Source organism: Pseudophryne corroboree, chromosome 6 (genome assembly GCF_028390025.1).
Source record: "Pseudophryne corroboree isolate aPseCor3 chromosome 6, aPseCor3.hap2, whole genome shotgun sequence".
In the NCBI taxonomy this organism is placed as follows: domain Eukaryota; kingdom Metazoa; phylum Chordata; class Amphibia; order Anura; family Myobatrachidae; genus Pseudophryne; species Pseudophryne corroboree.
This window is the reverse complement of record NC_086449.1, coordinates 530065801-530080914: the sequence shown is the minus strand read 5'-3', so window position 1 is coordinate 530080914 and position 15114 is coordinate 530065801. Positions and strand designations below refer to the sequence as shown.

The 15114-nt window shown below is 45.4% G+C and overlaps 1 protein-coding gene across 4 annotated transcripts in view; it reads right to left on the bottom strand.

Moving 5' to 3' along the window:
- NTN4 (netrin 4) overlaps window positions 1–11450 on the bottom strand; it is a 233671-nt gene extending 222221 nt beyond the window's left edge. Inside the window, exon 1 of one of the 4 annotated variants that reach the window (XM_063927591.1) lies at window positions 11427–11450. Coding sequence is in view for 3 of the 4 variants with exons in the window: in XM_063927592.1 (XP_063783662.1) it covers window positions 5603–5651 (49 nt within the window). In the remaining variant the exon portion in view is untranslated. Of the gene's footprint in view, window positions 1–5602; window positions 6125–11426 lie in introns of those variants that run through there. The other 3 variants (XM_063927592.1, XM_063927593.1, XM_063927589.1) reach the window with 3 other exon arrangements.
- Window positions 11451–15114: the final 3664 nt, after the last annotated feature.

Sequence of the window (15114 nt, the reverse complement as noted above, 5' to 3'; positions counted from 1 at the left end):
CTGCGGACTTGGCAGAAGCCGTGAGGAGCTTCTGTTCCTGGGAATGAGCTGCTTGCTGCAGTCTTCTTCCCTTTCCTCTCCCCCTGGGCAGATATGACTGGCCTTCGCCCGCCTGCCCGTATGGGGACGAAAGGACTGAGACTGAAAAGACTGTGTCCTTTTCTGCCAATATGTGACTCGGGGTAACAAAAGGTGGATTTTTCAGCTGTTGCCATGGCCACCAGGTCCAATGGACCTCCCCTTTATACGGCAATACTTCCATATGCCGTCTGGAATCTGCCTCACCTGACCACTGTCGTGTTTTCGTCTGGCAGATATGTACATCACATTTACTCTTGATGCCAGAATGCAAATATGCCTCTGCGCATCACACATATATAGAAATGCATCCTTAAAATGCTCTATAGACAATAAAATCCTGTCCCTGTCAAGGGTATCAAAATTTTCAGTCAGGAAATCCGACCAAGCCCCCTCAGCGCTGCACATTCAGGCTGAGGCGATTGCTGGTCGTAGTATAACACCAGTATGTGTGTATATACTGTTATGATATTTTCCAGCTTCCTATCAGCTGGCTCCTTGAGGGCGGCCGTATCTGGAAACGGTAACGCCATGTTTTTTATAAGCGTGTGAGCGCCTTGTCCACCCTAAGGTGTGTTTTCCAACTCGCCCTTACTACTGGCGGGAAAAAGGGTATACCGCCCATAACTTTCTGTCGGGGGAACCCCACGTATCATCACACACTTCATTTAATTTATCTGATTCAGGCAAAACTACAAGTAGTTTATTCCCACCCTACAAAATACCCTTATTTGTGGTACTTGTGGTATCAGAAATACGTAACACCTCCTTCATTGCCCTTAACATGTAACTTGTGGCCCTAAAGGAAAACTACGTTTGTTTCTTCACCGTCGACACTGGGGTCAGTGTCCGTGTCAGTGTCTGTCGACCGACTGAGGTAAATGGGCGTTTTTACAAGCCCCTGACGGTGTCTGAGACGCCTGGACCGATACTAATTTGTCCGCCGGCTGTCTCATGTCGTCAACCGGCTTGCAGCGTGTTGACATTATCACGTAATTCCATAAGTAAGCCATCCATTCTGGTGTCGACTCCCTAGAGAGTGACATCACCATTACAGGCAATTTTCTCCGTCTCCTCACCAACATTTTCCTCATACATGTCGACACACACGTACCGACCTACAGCACACACATACAGGGAATGCTCTGATAGAGGACAGGACCCACTAGCCCTTTGGGGAGACAGAGGGAGAGTTTGCCAGCACACACCAAAAGCGCCATAATGTATATAACAACCCTAGAAGGTGTTGTTTCTATATATGGGCTCTTAATATATAATTATATCGCCAATTTATGCCCCCCTTCTCTTTAACCCTGTTTCTGTAGTGCAGGGGAGAGTGGGAGCCTTCCTCACCAGCGGAGCTGGTCAGGAAAATGGCGCTGAGTGCTGAGGAGAATAAGCTCCGCCCCTTTCACGGCGGGCTTTTCTCCCGGTTATTAGGAAAACTGGCCTGGGTTAAATACATACATATAGCCTTAATGGCTATATGTGATGTATTTATTTGCCTCTAAGGTAATCTATATTGTTGCCCAGGGCGCCCCCAGCAGCGCCCTGCACCCTCCGTGACCGAGATCAGTGAGCCGTGTAGCAACAATGGCGCACAGCTGCAGTGCTGTGCGCTACCTTCATGAAGACTGAGGAGTCTTCTGCCGCCTGTTTCCGGACCTCCGTTCTGCCGTTCTTCAGCGTCTGTAAGGGGGATCGGCGGCGCGGCTCCGGGACGAACCCCAGGCTGACCTGTGTTCCGACTCCCTCTGGAGCTCAGTGTCCAGTAGCCTAAAACTTCAATCCTCCTGCACGCAGGTGAGTTGCAAGTCTCTCCCCTAAGTCCCTCGTTGCAGTGATCCTGTCGCCAGCAGGAATCACTGATTAGAAACCTAAAAAAAAACTTTTCTAAACAGCTCTTTAAGAGAGCCACCTAGATTGCACCCTCTCGGACGGGCACAAAAACCTAACTGAGGCTTGGAGGAGGGTCATAGGGGGAGGAGCCAGTACACACCATGTGACCTAAAAAGCTTTTTTAGATGTGCCCTGTCTCCTGCGGAGCCCGCTATTCCCCATGGTCCTGACGGAGTCCCCAGCATCCACTAGGACGTTAGAGAAATTTATTTTCCGCAAGAATATACAAATAAATTGTTTAAAAATCATACAATGTGATTTCCTGGGTTTTTTTTTTTTCCAGATTCTGTCTCTCACAGTTGAAGTGTACCTATGATGGAAATTACAGACCTCTCATCTTTTTAAGTGGGTCAACTTGCACAATCGGTGGCTGTCCAAATACTTTTTTGCCCTACTGTATACATTACACAATTGATTAGATGGTTGGAACAGTAATCAGGTAATGTGTGGTAATAAATACCTCTTAACATAGATTAATACAAAATAATTTATTAAACTACATAATTATCTTAAAATGTTTTCTATCAAGTAAAGCATACAAAGAGAAGAGAAAGCATTCATTAATTTGTAAGATTCATTAAGGTTTCAAGGCTGGCAAATTAAATAAATACAGGAAATAATATTTGGTAGATAACCTGCTCTTGTTACAGCTTCACAGAGGTGTCGAAGTAAACAGAGCTCAGTAGAAAGAAATGAGTGAAGCTGATTGGGTAAGCTGCTGCATCCACCCAATCAGCTACACCGCTACCTTTCTGTCAGCAGAGTTTACTCCTCAGACTTGTACACCTGGAGAAGTATTGGTCACAGACAATAGGATGGAATACCTTCCCCCTAACTTTAGGATTTGCATATCCTACAGATTTACTGCTAGTTATGGTTATTAGTAAAATAATTTTCTTTCATGAAAATTTTTATATAAAAAAAGGTCCAGACATATGGTATGGCTTGGGATGTCAATTTAAACAGTGAGAATATGCCTTGTAGAGATAAATAGCACATAAAAGGATGCCCCTTTCTATGATAAAAACATCAGTGAACACATTTGAAAAGTTTCCAACCCTATTCATCTCTCTTGCTAGTAGTATTTTATTTGTCAAACAGGTGATCTGTGTTCAATGGATGTGGTGGCAACTGAGTAAGCACATACATAGTGTAACAGAGGTATTAGATCCAAAAGATTGTATTTCATAGTCAATCCAAAGCAAAAATATTCACGGAACTCATTCAGAAGTAAAACTATTAAGAGGATGACAAAAAAAACAACATTTTTGCAGGGAACTTGGAAAGTTCACTCACCTAATCTGTGTTTCAGGTCATATGGGCAACAATTAAAGCAACAATGGAACTTAGAATAAAGCCTGAAGCCCAATTAGTAATGTCTGCCTCTGAAACAATCTGGGAAACTGAGAGAACAATCACCACGGCCATCAATAAGATTTGTTGTAAGTACTTAAAAAGTAACAGAGATAGGATTTTCAGTACTCAGGTGATAGTGTTGCATCACTACTCCCTACTTTCAAACATCTGCAATTAATAATAACATCACAACTTGACTATAACTTTATGCAACTCACTGATAACTATATTTAGCAGGTTATCGCAGTATAAGTATTATTATTCTGCAGTAACAATTATACAACTAGCAAATTAAGATACAGTAAAAATATACCTAAAACGGCAATATCCTTAATCTACTGCGTGTCAGAATAGAGAAGTTTCAATGTAACAAAAAATATACAAGTAAAATTTTAAGAAAATATGTTGGTGTTACTCTAGATCAGGCATGTAGATGTACATTTCACTTTCACTGAAATCATTTCAGAACAACTACTTGCTTTTCAATATATTTCAAGGACATTTTGTTTTCATGTTAACAAATGCATCAAATAACTATAATTGGAAGATGTCATTAAAGTAATTGAGTGTGGTTTGGCTGACATTCAATCACTAATACTTGCACAGCCAGCGCTAGTCAGTTCTGTTTCAGTGTTCTGCTGAAATATGGGGGTGCAGGGCATGCTTCATGTAAAATGTTCCATGCCATTGTAACTTGGTAGCTGCCAGTAAGCCACTACAAACGTCGTATTGCTTTAAGAGTAGTACCAAAGCAATGCATGCAGCTAAGAAGCACAGGCAGATGGGTGTAGTATTGGGGTGTGGATCATCAAATCGACAGTATCTAGGTCGACAATGTTTAGGTCGACCACTACTGGTTGACAGTCACTAGGTCGACAGGGATGGAAGGTCGATAGGGTTTCTAGGTCGACATGTGGTAGGTCGACAGGTCAAAAGGTCGACATTCTGGTGTCATTTTCTTAGTAGAGTGACCGGGAACCCCAATTAGTGCACCGTGTCCCATCGCGTGGTGCCTCGCTTCGCTCGGCACAGGTTACCGTTCCAATCGTAGTCCACGTGGATCGTTAAGTATGAAAAAGTTCAAAAGAAAAAAAATTGAAAACTCATGTCGACCTTTTGACCTGTTGACCTAGCACATGTCGACCTTAAAAACCCTATCGACCTTCCATCACTGTCGACCTACTGACTGTCGACCTATAGTGGTCGACCTAAACATTGTCAACCTAGACAGTGTCGACCTTCAGACTGGATCTCGTAGTATTGTATGCCGGCGGCCGGGCTCCCGGCGACCAGCATATCGGAGCCGGAATCCCGACCGCCGGCATACCGACAGCATGGCGAGCGCAAATGAGCCCCTTGCAGGCTCGCTGCAGCCACGGTGGCGCGCTATTTATTCTCCCTCCAGGGGGGTCGTGGACCCCCAAGAGGGAGATAAAGTGTCGGTATGCCGGCTGTCGGGATTCCGGCGCCAGTATACTGTGTGCCGGGATCCCGACAGCCGGCAAACTGAAGACCACCCCAGGCAGATAGTATGATGACAGTGACTAAGGGGTCTATACATGAAGCCGTCAAAAGTGTGGAGAAGTGAGCCTGTGGAGAAGTTGCCCATGGCAACCAATCAGCTGCTCTGTATTATTTTCTAGTATGCAAATTCTGAATGTTACTTCAATGCTGATTGGTTGCCAAGGGCAACTTCTCCACTAGCTCACTTCTCCACACTTTTCACTGCTTCATGAATAGACCCCTAAGGGGTCTATTTACTAAAACTTGGATAGAGATAAAGTGCATGGAGATAAAGTATCAGACAATCGGCTCCTAACTGCCATGTCACAGGCTGTGTTTGAAAAATGAGTTAGGATCTCATTGGCTGGTACTTTATCTCCATGCACGTTATCTCCATCCAAGGCTTAGTAAATAGACCCGAGTCCACCTCTATCAGTAACATACATAAAATGTTAAATGTCCAGCCTTATGTAATGCAGCATGACCACTAAACTTAGCTATGTAAGAAACAACACTACTACATGTATAATGTGCTATAAAATGCTGGTATTAAAAATCTGCAAACATTTACAAAGATTGGCTTTTTCTCATCTGCCGACATAAAAGGAAAGTGGTCATAGTGATGGGCACTAGTTTAACAGTGGTACCCAATAGGGTTACTAAGTCCTAGGTAATGGGGCATTGGTACACATTTACCCGTTCTAGCAGCGAGATTACATTCTGTAATAACAATCAGACAGAAATGAAGCATAGAATATACACCAACCTGTAGCCAGTGCAGAGGCTGCTAACAGTGCAACCACTAATATTTCCATGGTCACTGATAAACTAAGGTGCTTCTTGGAAAAACAAACAATGTTAAGTTCAGAAGTGTCTTGAGTCAGAAAATGGACAGGTGTTCCATCACTAAAAAAGCATTCTTGGGTCGGCTCAACCAGGATGCAGAGCTACATGGCACAGCGGTGGTCCATGTCTCCTAGGGATCATCTCACTTCCCTTGGGGATATGTGACATTCCATCGTCTCCTGGTAGCCGCTGATCAGCAGCGCCCTGTGCTGCAACCTCTTCCCTACTGCGTGTATCGCAGGGATGTTATTGTGTCTGCCCTCCCATAATAGCAGCTGCAGTGTGCCGCGATGTAGAGCTGCTCACTGGTACAGGCTGACTGGCTAGGAGTGGAGGAGTCAGGACAGGCAGCACGGCTAGACCGTGCACAGGAGAGCGAGCACGCCCACTCCCCGCCCCCTGTTTGTACTCAGCCTCTGCACCTCACACACATTCCTCCAAGTCACTGTCTTACAGCCTGTCCTGTCGAATCAAGACTTGCACGGGGTTTTTAAGAAAAAAAAAAAAAAAAATCTATCATTGTACTGACAGCAAACACAATTTCCTCCCACCTACAGTTCCCTATGGCTCAGTTCCCCATGACTCTCTTCTGCCTCTTTGGCTGTATGCCTTCATGTTAAGAGATTTAGTCAGCCATGAATTCATCATGACGGGGACATTCTTGGACCTGTGACGTTCCTTGGAACTATTAGTCATTACAGTTTTTTTACATTAACACTGTGAAAATAGTGCTGCATGTTTGAAAGCTAAAAATAAGTATTTGCTTATATATCTTACAGTAATAATGCATGAACTGTATTGAAGAAAATAGGCTACAAGCAAACAGAAGCTTTTTAAACTGGTTTATGGACCCTTCAGTAGGATCATCACATTGCACGGCGAGAGTCTGCGGCTCGCATGTGTAAATGGATAACTGAGGGGCAGATGTATTAAGCTTGGAGTAGTGATAAATACGTGATAAGTGGAAGGTGATAACGCACCAGCCAATCATTACAGGTTTGAAAAATTGCAGATAGGAAATGATTGGCTGGTGCGTTATCACCTTCCACTTACCACTTCTTTATCACTTCTCCAGGCTTAATACATCTGCCCCTGAGTTACTGTATGTGCATCCAAATAAATACTTCTAGTAGGCAACAAGTACCATTTATGCAAGAGTCCAGTGGGAAAATATATGTTAACAAGGTCAATGTCCATATGCACTGGGCGATTTTGAGCTCACTTTTGGCATTTTGAGCTACTTTGAGCTCAAACTCGTCCAGTGTGTATGGCTGGGTGATGAGCGATGTGCACTGATGTGCGCTGCCGCATCATCACTGGCCGCCGCCATCTGAGTGAAGCACTTTCCACAGTCACCTACAGTCTCCTACAAAAATGCCCAGTGTGTATGCACCTGTAGAGTCAGAAGAGATTGTTGGTTTTGTGAAAAGCTCCTTAATTGAAAACTGCAGCAGGTAGAAACCTTCAGGAAGGGGGCTTGGGGCACAAGTATCATAGGGAAAATGGTGAAGAAACATACAGCATACCTCCCAACTTCTGTAATTATCCGCTAGGGACATGCCACGCCGAGGCCGGAGAGGGGGTGGGCCTCTCAAAAATGGGTGGAGCCTTGGGAGAAGGGGGTGGGGCGTCACGCTATGACCCTGTTTTTTTTTTTATTTTGCGGGCGTGCCCAGCGCTCCCCGAGCAGCTGGGCAGCGTCTTCCTCTCCTCCCCGCACTGTTCAGATGCAGTGATCACCAGCTGCTTTGCACTGGTTCTCCCAATTGTCCCCTCCCGCCCACGGGACACTGCAAGCCGTGGGAGGGACAGCGGGAGGTATGATACAGTATGGAGGGAAAACTAATTTCCGTGCCATGTGAGTGGGGAACAAGCATTGCCCTCACAGATAGGCCATTTAATTCATAAAGTGGCAGTTTTGCAATTTCACACCTGTGGCATACCGCAAATTACATCCATTCACATTGAGTTACATCATACCTGTGGCCATAGGCGGAACCGGGGGGGGCACACGGGCCCATGCCCCCCCCCCCCCTGTCGTTTCTGACTTCTTCTTTTTTCAAAAGGAGTACAGCAGCAGCACTACTGCTATTTCCGTCAGTCAGATTTGATAAAAGAGCTGGCAGGCATTAGGACCCGCCGCTGCTCTAACAGCAAGTTCGTGTGGTAACCAATGGGGATGCTGGAGCTGCAGCTCCAGTCTCCCCCTGCTCACACTGCAACCTACATCCCCCACTGCCAGCCAGCCAGAGTCCAGCCCAGGCACGGGGTTCAAATGCCAGCATCGAGTAAGACTGTTACTTATGCCGGCGCAGAAGGCTTCATTAGCCCTCACTGCACCGCACAGTTTTCTAGCACTTCCTCCTCCACTTCCTTTACCACCATGCTAGATGCAGTCAAACTCAGCCTCAGCTTTGAGAAGGTGTGATTGTGACAGGGCTGTCCTGCAGATGTCTTATGCTGCTTGTTGGAGATCCAGCTGGCTGCTTCTGCTAATCAAAGATGGGCAGTTCATGTCCTGCAGTCTGAGTCTCAGTGCAGTGCCCAAAACAAGGTATGCTGTACCTGCCATCACCAACTTAAACCTATAATAATTATATTGTGCTGGGGTGCCTTCCAGGCTCCCATAGCTAATGGAACAGGTGACCAACATTTCAAGGCCCAATCAGCCTTTTCATCAGGGTGAAACATTGGCAATAAACCAGGATGCGCTCCTACAGCCAATCATTACCTGATGGCGTATTCTGTGAGGCCACGCCCCCTGTGATACCACTCCTCTTATCTGGGAGCACGCGTGCCTTACGTGCATGTAAATATAACTATTACCGTTCCCATATCATGGTGACCCCCCTTTCATTTTCTTCTGGATCCGCCCCTGCCTGTGGCATACAGCAAATTACATCCATTCACATTGAGTTACATCACACCTGTGGCATACAGCAAATTACAGTAAATCCATTCACATTGAGTTACATCACACTTGTGGCATACAGCAAATTACATCCATTCACATTGAGTTACATCACACCTGTGGCAAACAGCAAATTACAATAAATCCATTCACATTGAGTTACATCACACTTGTGGCATACAGCAAATTACATCCATTCACATTGAGTTACATCACACCTGTGGCATACAGCAAATTACAGTAAATCCATTCACATTGAGTTACATCACACTTGTGGCATACAGCAAATTACATCCATTCACATTGAGTTACATCACACCTGTGCAATACAGCAAATTACATCCATTCACATTGAGTTACAATTTGCTGCTTGTTACTGCCACCTGTCATGCAACACAAACATGACAAGCCATATTGTTTGTTGTATGTAGTTTTGTTGCCCTAACACATACCACATTCTCAAAATGAGTAATATCAAGTGGATGGGTTTATGGTCCATGGAAAAATCAGGCCAATTATGGAACTGATGACAACAAAACTTAAGGGAATGTTTTTAACATTTTCTTTAGGTCATGAAATCATTCTCCTAAAATGTTTTTTATTTTTCTAAATTACATAATCATGAGATTAGAGGGGATATCATGATTGGCTTCACTACACAATAGTGGTCATTCCGAGTTGTTCGTTTGTTGACGTTTTTCGCAACGAAGCAATTAGGTGGAAAATGCGCATGCGCATGGTACGCAGCGTGCATGCGTTCAGTAATTGAACACAAAACTTTGGAGATTTGCACAAGCTCGAGCGACGTTTTTTCATCGCTCGAGTGATTGTAGTGTGATTGACAGGAAGTGGGTGTTTCTGGGTGGAAACTGTCCGTTTTCAGGGAGTGTGCTAAAAAAACGCAGGCATGCCAGGTAAAAACGCAGGAGAGGCTGGAGTAACGGGGAAGTGGCTGGCCGAACGCAGGGCGTGTTTGTGACGTTAAACCAGGAACTAAACGGACTGAGGTGATCGCAGTCTATGAGTAGGTCTGGAGCTACTCAGAAACTGCATGAAATTTTTTAGTAGCAGTTCTGCTAATCTTTCGTTCGCTATTCTGCTAAGCTAAGATACACTCCCAGAGGGCGGCGGCCTAGCGTGTGCAATGCTGCTAAAAGCAGCTAGCGAGCGAACAACTCGGAATGAGGGCCTATGCCTTTTACATACAATGTAAGGAATTTATTTGGGTTTGTTAGCAACTCAAAAAAGCACACTAATGGGCAAAGCCATGTTGCACTGCAGGTGGGGCAGATGTAACATGTGCAGAGGTAATTAGATTTGGGTGGGACATAATGTTTCTGTGCACGGTAAATACTGTCTGCTTTAGTTTCACACTGCAATTTAGTTTGAACAGATCCCACCCACATTTAAATCTCTCTGAACATGTTATATCTGCCTCCCCCCCTCTGCAGTGTAACATGGTTTTGCCCATTAGTGTGCTTTTTTGGTTTGCTAACATACCTGAAAATCCTGTGAGTAAAAGAAGGTAGACCAGATGCAGTGCGCTGATCTAGTAATATGCAATAGGTACTTCCCTCACAGTTCTTCTGTCGTGGGACTTTATATGTACTTCATACAGTTGGAATCCTTAATTAGTGGGTAATTACTCTTTGAATTATTAAAACAGCATATAGGGGGTAATTCCAAGTTGATCGCAGCAGGATTTTTTTTTAGCAATTGGGCAAAACCATGTGCACTGCAGGGGAGGCAGATATAACATGTGCAGAAAGAGTTAGATTTGGGTGGGTTATTTTGTTTCTGTGCAGGGTAAATACTGGCTGCTTTATTTTTACACTGCAAATTAGATTGCAGATTGAACACACCCCACCCAAATCTAACTTTCTCTGCACATATTAGATCTGCTTCCCCTGCAGTGCACAGGGTTTTGCCCAATTGCTAACGAAAATCCTGCTGCGATCAACTTGGAATTACCCCCATAGTGCGATTCTTGTACACTTGCGTCAAACGGGCCACAACAATTTTAAATTTGTGATCCACAAAGCCATTCAGTGGAGTATCATCTAATAACCAGAGTGTATGTCATACCTGAAAATCCCCCTATGTGCTTTGTACTGGGATAATACAATGTAGTGCTCTGCTGTTCTTTCATGTTAATTTTCTTGTCCAATAACACCTGCTTGGTTTACTGCTATTTTTATATGTGTATCTCTTGTTGTTCCTACTGTATATGCTATATTGTATCTTTCTGATATTCTCATTAATAAAATAAAAAAGATATTTAAAAAAAGTATATGTTTGTAATTAATTTAACTGGAATATAGACCTAAAATGTCGTTCACAAAGTATGGCTGCAGTATCTGCTACATACTGTATGTGCATTTTGAGTAGAAAAGAGTAAGACGTGCTTCTCTAGTGGATTATTTAATCCAGGTAAACTGAACCCATATATGGATAGATCTTAAACTCAAATTGCATCACACTAGCAACTTTCATTTCTGTAGGAACACACTGTACCAGCAAGTCTACACACATGTGATTCTTGACAATAATAGCCATGCCTTTATAGTAGAATACTGTGTATAGCAGTTCTCATTCATCAGTTTTGCTGAAATTTAAATTGTTTACAAAGTAAAAATACTAAAAATCTATTATTTTCATCCATGGGATATTAAACAAAAACAGATCTTGTAACAAATTGTCCACAGCACAAGTATATGACATCCTTATGTATGTTTATTTGAACATTTTAGTGATTTTAATATAATTTTAATTAACAGCACCCCAAATTTATTCTAAGCAGAGTCATAAAAAAAAAAGTTATGGTAAAACTTACCTTTGTTAACTCTTTATCTCAAGGTCCATAGGATCCCCAGGGTTAACCCTGGGGGTATACTAGTGGAGACCAGGACAGGCACCGAACAGCAAAGCTTTTCAAGCTCCCAGGATGCACTGGACCCCTCTACCCTCATACTCCGCCCACAACTCAGGCTCTTCAGTTTTTGGGCCTAATTCAGACCTGATCGCACCTCTGCGAATTTGCAGAAGTTTTGCAATCAGATAGTCGCCGCAGAGGAAGAGTGAAAATCTGCCCCGTGCAAGTCTGAGTACGCCATGCAAAAAGCTTTGCAAATGCGATCAGCTACAAACCCGTTTGAAACTCACTCACCATCAAATTATTTTTCCCGTCTGTGCAGTCTGTGCTGTAGCCCAGGACTTACTCCTACAGTACGATAAAAACAGGCTGATCAGGCCGGAGCTGACATCACATATCTTTTCTGAAAACGCTTTGGAACACCTGTGTTTTTCTTGTTACGACCAGTTACCACCCACAAACCTTCCCTGTCAATCAATCTGCGTATGCCTAGTGATCAAAATGACGCTGGATTTTTTTCACAGCTTGGCCTCGCGCCTGCGATTATGATCCGTACGCATGCACAGTCGTTCGATAATCAGACGCTTTGCTATTTCGCACAACAGCTATCAGGTCTGAGTTAGGCCCTTAGTTAACAAGTCCAAAGCAGGAACTGGAGAGGAAAGACAGAAGAATAATACACAAAGAAAACACACTTTCACAGTCAGGAGACAAATACCGTATATACTCGAGTATAAACCGACTTTTTCAGCACTTTTTTTTGTGCTAAAAAAGCCACCTCGGCTTATACTCGAGTCAGCTTTAGTGCCAGATATGCCCCACAGTGCCAGGTGTGCCAGATATGCCCCACAGTGCTAGATACTTACCCTCCGTCGCTCCCGCGCTGTCTTCTGAAGGAGGGACACAGAGAGCGCAGCGCGCGGCTCTCCTGTGTCCCTCCTGCATCTCCGGCGGCAGCGGCGTCTGAGTGGTAAAGGAAGTGCACGAACCGGCACTTCCTTTAACACACGCCGCTGCCGCCGGAGATGCAGGAGGGACACAGGAGAGCCGCGCGCTGCGCTCTCTGTGTCCCTCCTTCAGAAGACAGCGCGGGAGCGACGGAGGGTAAGTATCTAGCACTGTGGGGCATATCTGGCACATCTGGCACTGTGGGGCATATCTGGCACTGTGGGGCATATCTGGCACAACTGGCACTGTGGGGCATATCTAGCACACCTGGCACTGTGGGGCATATCTGGCACACCTGGCACTGTGGGGCATATCTGGCACACCTGGCACTGTGGGGCATATCTGGCACTGTGGGGCACATCTGGCACTGTGGGGCATATCTGGCACATCTGGCACTGTGGGGCATATCTGGCACATCTGGCACTGTAGGGCATATCTGGCACTGTGGGGCATGTCTGGCACATCTGGCACTGTGGGGCATATCTGGCACATCTGGCACTGTGGGGCATATCTGGCACATCTGGCACTGTGGGCCTATATCTGGCACTGTGGGGCATATCTGGCACTATGAGGTCTGTGTACGGGTAGAGCTGCATTTCCCACCCTAGGCTTATACTCGAGTCAATACGGTTTCCCAGGTTTTTGTGGTAAAATTAGGTGCCTCGGTTTATATTCGGGTCGACTTATACTCGAGTATATACGGTAACACATTGAAGCTAGGTGCGTCAGGGTGGGCACCCTGTGGATCCTATGAATCTCAAAGAAAAAGAGTTAACAAAGGTAAGTTTTACCATAACTCTTATTTCTCTGACGTCCTAAGTGGATGCTGGGACTCCGTAAGGACCATGGGGAATAGCGGCTCCGCAGGAGACTGGGCACAACTAAAGAAAGCTGGAGGACTACCTGGTGTGCACTGGCTCCTCCCACTATGACCCTCCTCCAGACCTCAGTTAGAATCTTGTGCCCGGCTGAGCTGGATGCACACTAGGGGCTCTCCTGAGCTCCTAGAAAAGAAAGTATATTTTAGGTTTTTTATTTTCAGTGAGATCTGCTGGCAACAGACTCACTGCTACGAGGGACTAAGGGGAGAAGAAGCGAACCTACCTGATTGGAGATAGTTTGGGCTTCTTAGGCTACTGGACACCATTAGCTCCAGAGGGATCGAACACAGGACCCGACCTCGATCGTTCGGTCCCGGAGCCGCGCCGCCGTCCCCCTTACAGAGCCAGAAGCAAGAAGACGGTCCTGGAAATCGGCGGCAGAAGACTTCGGTCTTCACCAAGGTAGCGAACAGCACTGCAGCTGTGCGCCATTGCTCCTCATGCACACCTCACACTCCGGTCACTGACGGGTGCAGGGCGCTGGGGGGGGGCGCCCTGAGCAGCAATATTAAACACCTTGGCTGGCAAATCTACACAATATATAGTCATATAGGCTATATATGTGTAAAATACCCCTGCCAGAGATCCATAAAAAAGCGGGAGAAGTCCGCCGAAAAAGGGGCGGGGCTATCTCCCTCAGCACACTGGTGCCATTTTTTCTTCACAGTGCAGCTGGAAGACAGCTCCCCAGGCTCTCCCCTGTAGTTTTCAGGCTCAAAGGGTTAAAAAGAGAGGGGGGGCACTAAATTTAGGCGCAATATTGTGTATACAAGCAGCTATTGGGAAAAATCACAGTTATAGTGTTAATCCCTGCATTATATAGCGCTCTGGTGTGTGCTGGCATACTCTCTCTCTGTCTCCCCAAAAGACTTTGTGGGGTCCTGTCCTCAGTCAGAGCATTCCCTGTGTGTGTGCGGTGTGTCGGTACGGCTGTGTCGACATGTTTGAGGAGGATACGTGGAGGCGGAGCAGATGCCGATAAATGTGATGTCGCCCCCTGTGGGGCCGACACCAGAGTGGATGGATAAGTGGAAGGTATTAACCGACAGTGTCAACTCCTTATGTAAAAGGCTGGATGACGTAACAGCTATGGGACAGCCGGCTTCTCAGCCCGCGCCTGCCCAGGCGTCTCAAAGGCCATCAGGGGCTCAAAAACGCCCGCTAGCTCAGATGGCAGATACAGATGTCGACACGGAGTCTAACTCCAGTGTCGACGAGGTTGAGACATATACACAATCCACTAGGAACATCCGTTGCATGATCTCGGCAATGAAAAATGTGTTACACATTTCTGACATTAACCCATAGTACCACAAAAAAGGGGTTTTATGTTTGGGGAGAAAAAGCAGCCAGTGTTTTGTTCCCCCATCAGATGAGTGAATGAAGCGTGGGTTCCCCCGATAAGAAACTGGTAATTTCTAAAAAGTTACTGATGACGTACCCTTTCCCGCCAGAGGATAGGTCACGTGGGGAGATATCCCCTAGGGTGGATAAGGCGCTCGCACGTTTGTCAAAAAAGGTGGCACTGCCGTCTTAGTATACGGCCACTTTGAAGGAGCCTGCTGATAAAAAGCAGGAGGCTATCCTGAAGTCTGTATATACACACTCAGGTACTATACTGAGACCTGCAAGTGCCTCAGCATAGATAGTGCTGCTGCAGCGTGGTCTGATATTCTGTCAGATAATATTGATACCCTAGACAGGGATACTATTTTGCTAACCATAGAGCATATTAAAGACGTCATCTTATATATGAAGGATGCACAGAGGGATATTTGCCGGCTGGCATCCAAAATTAATGCAATGTCCATTCTGCCAGG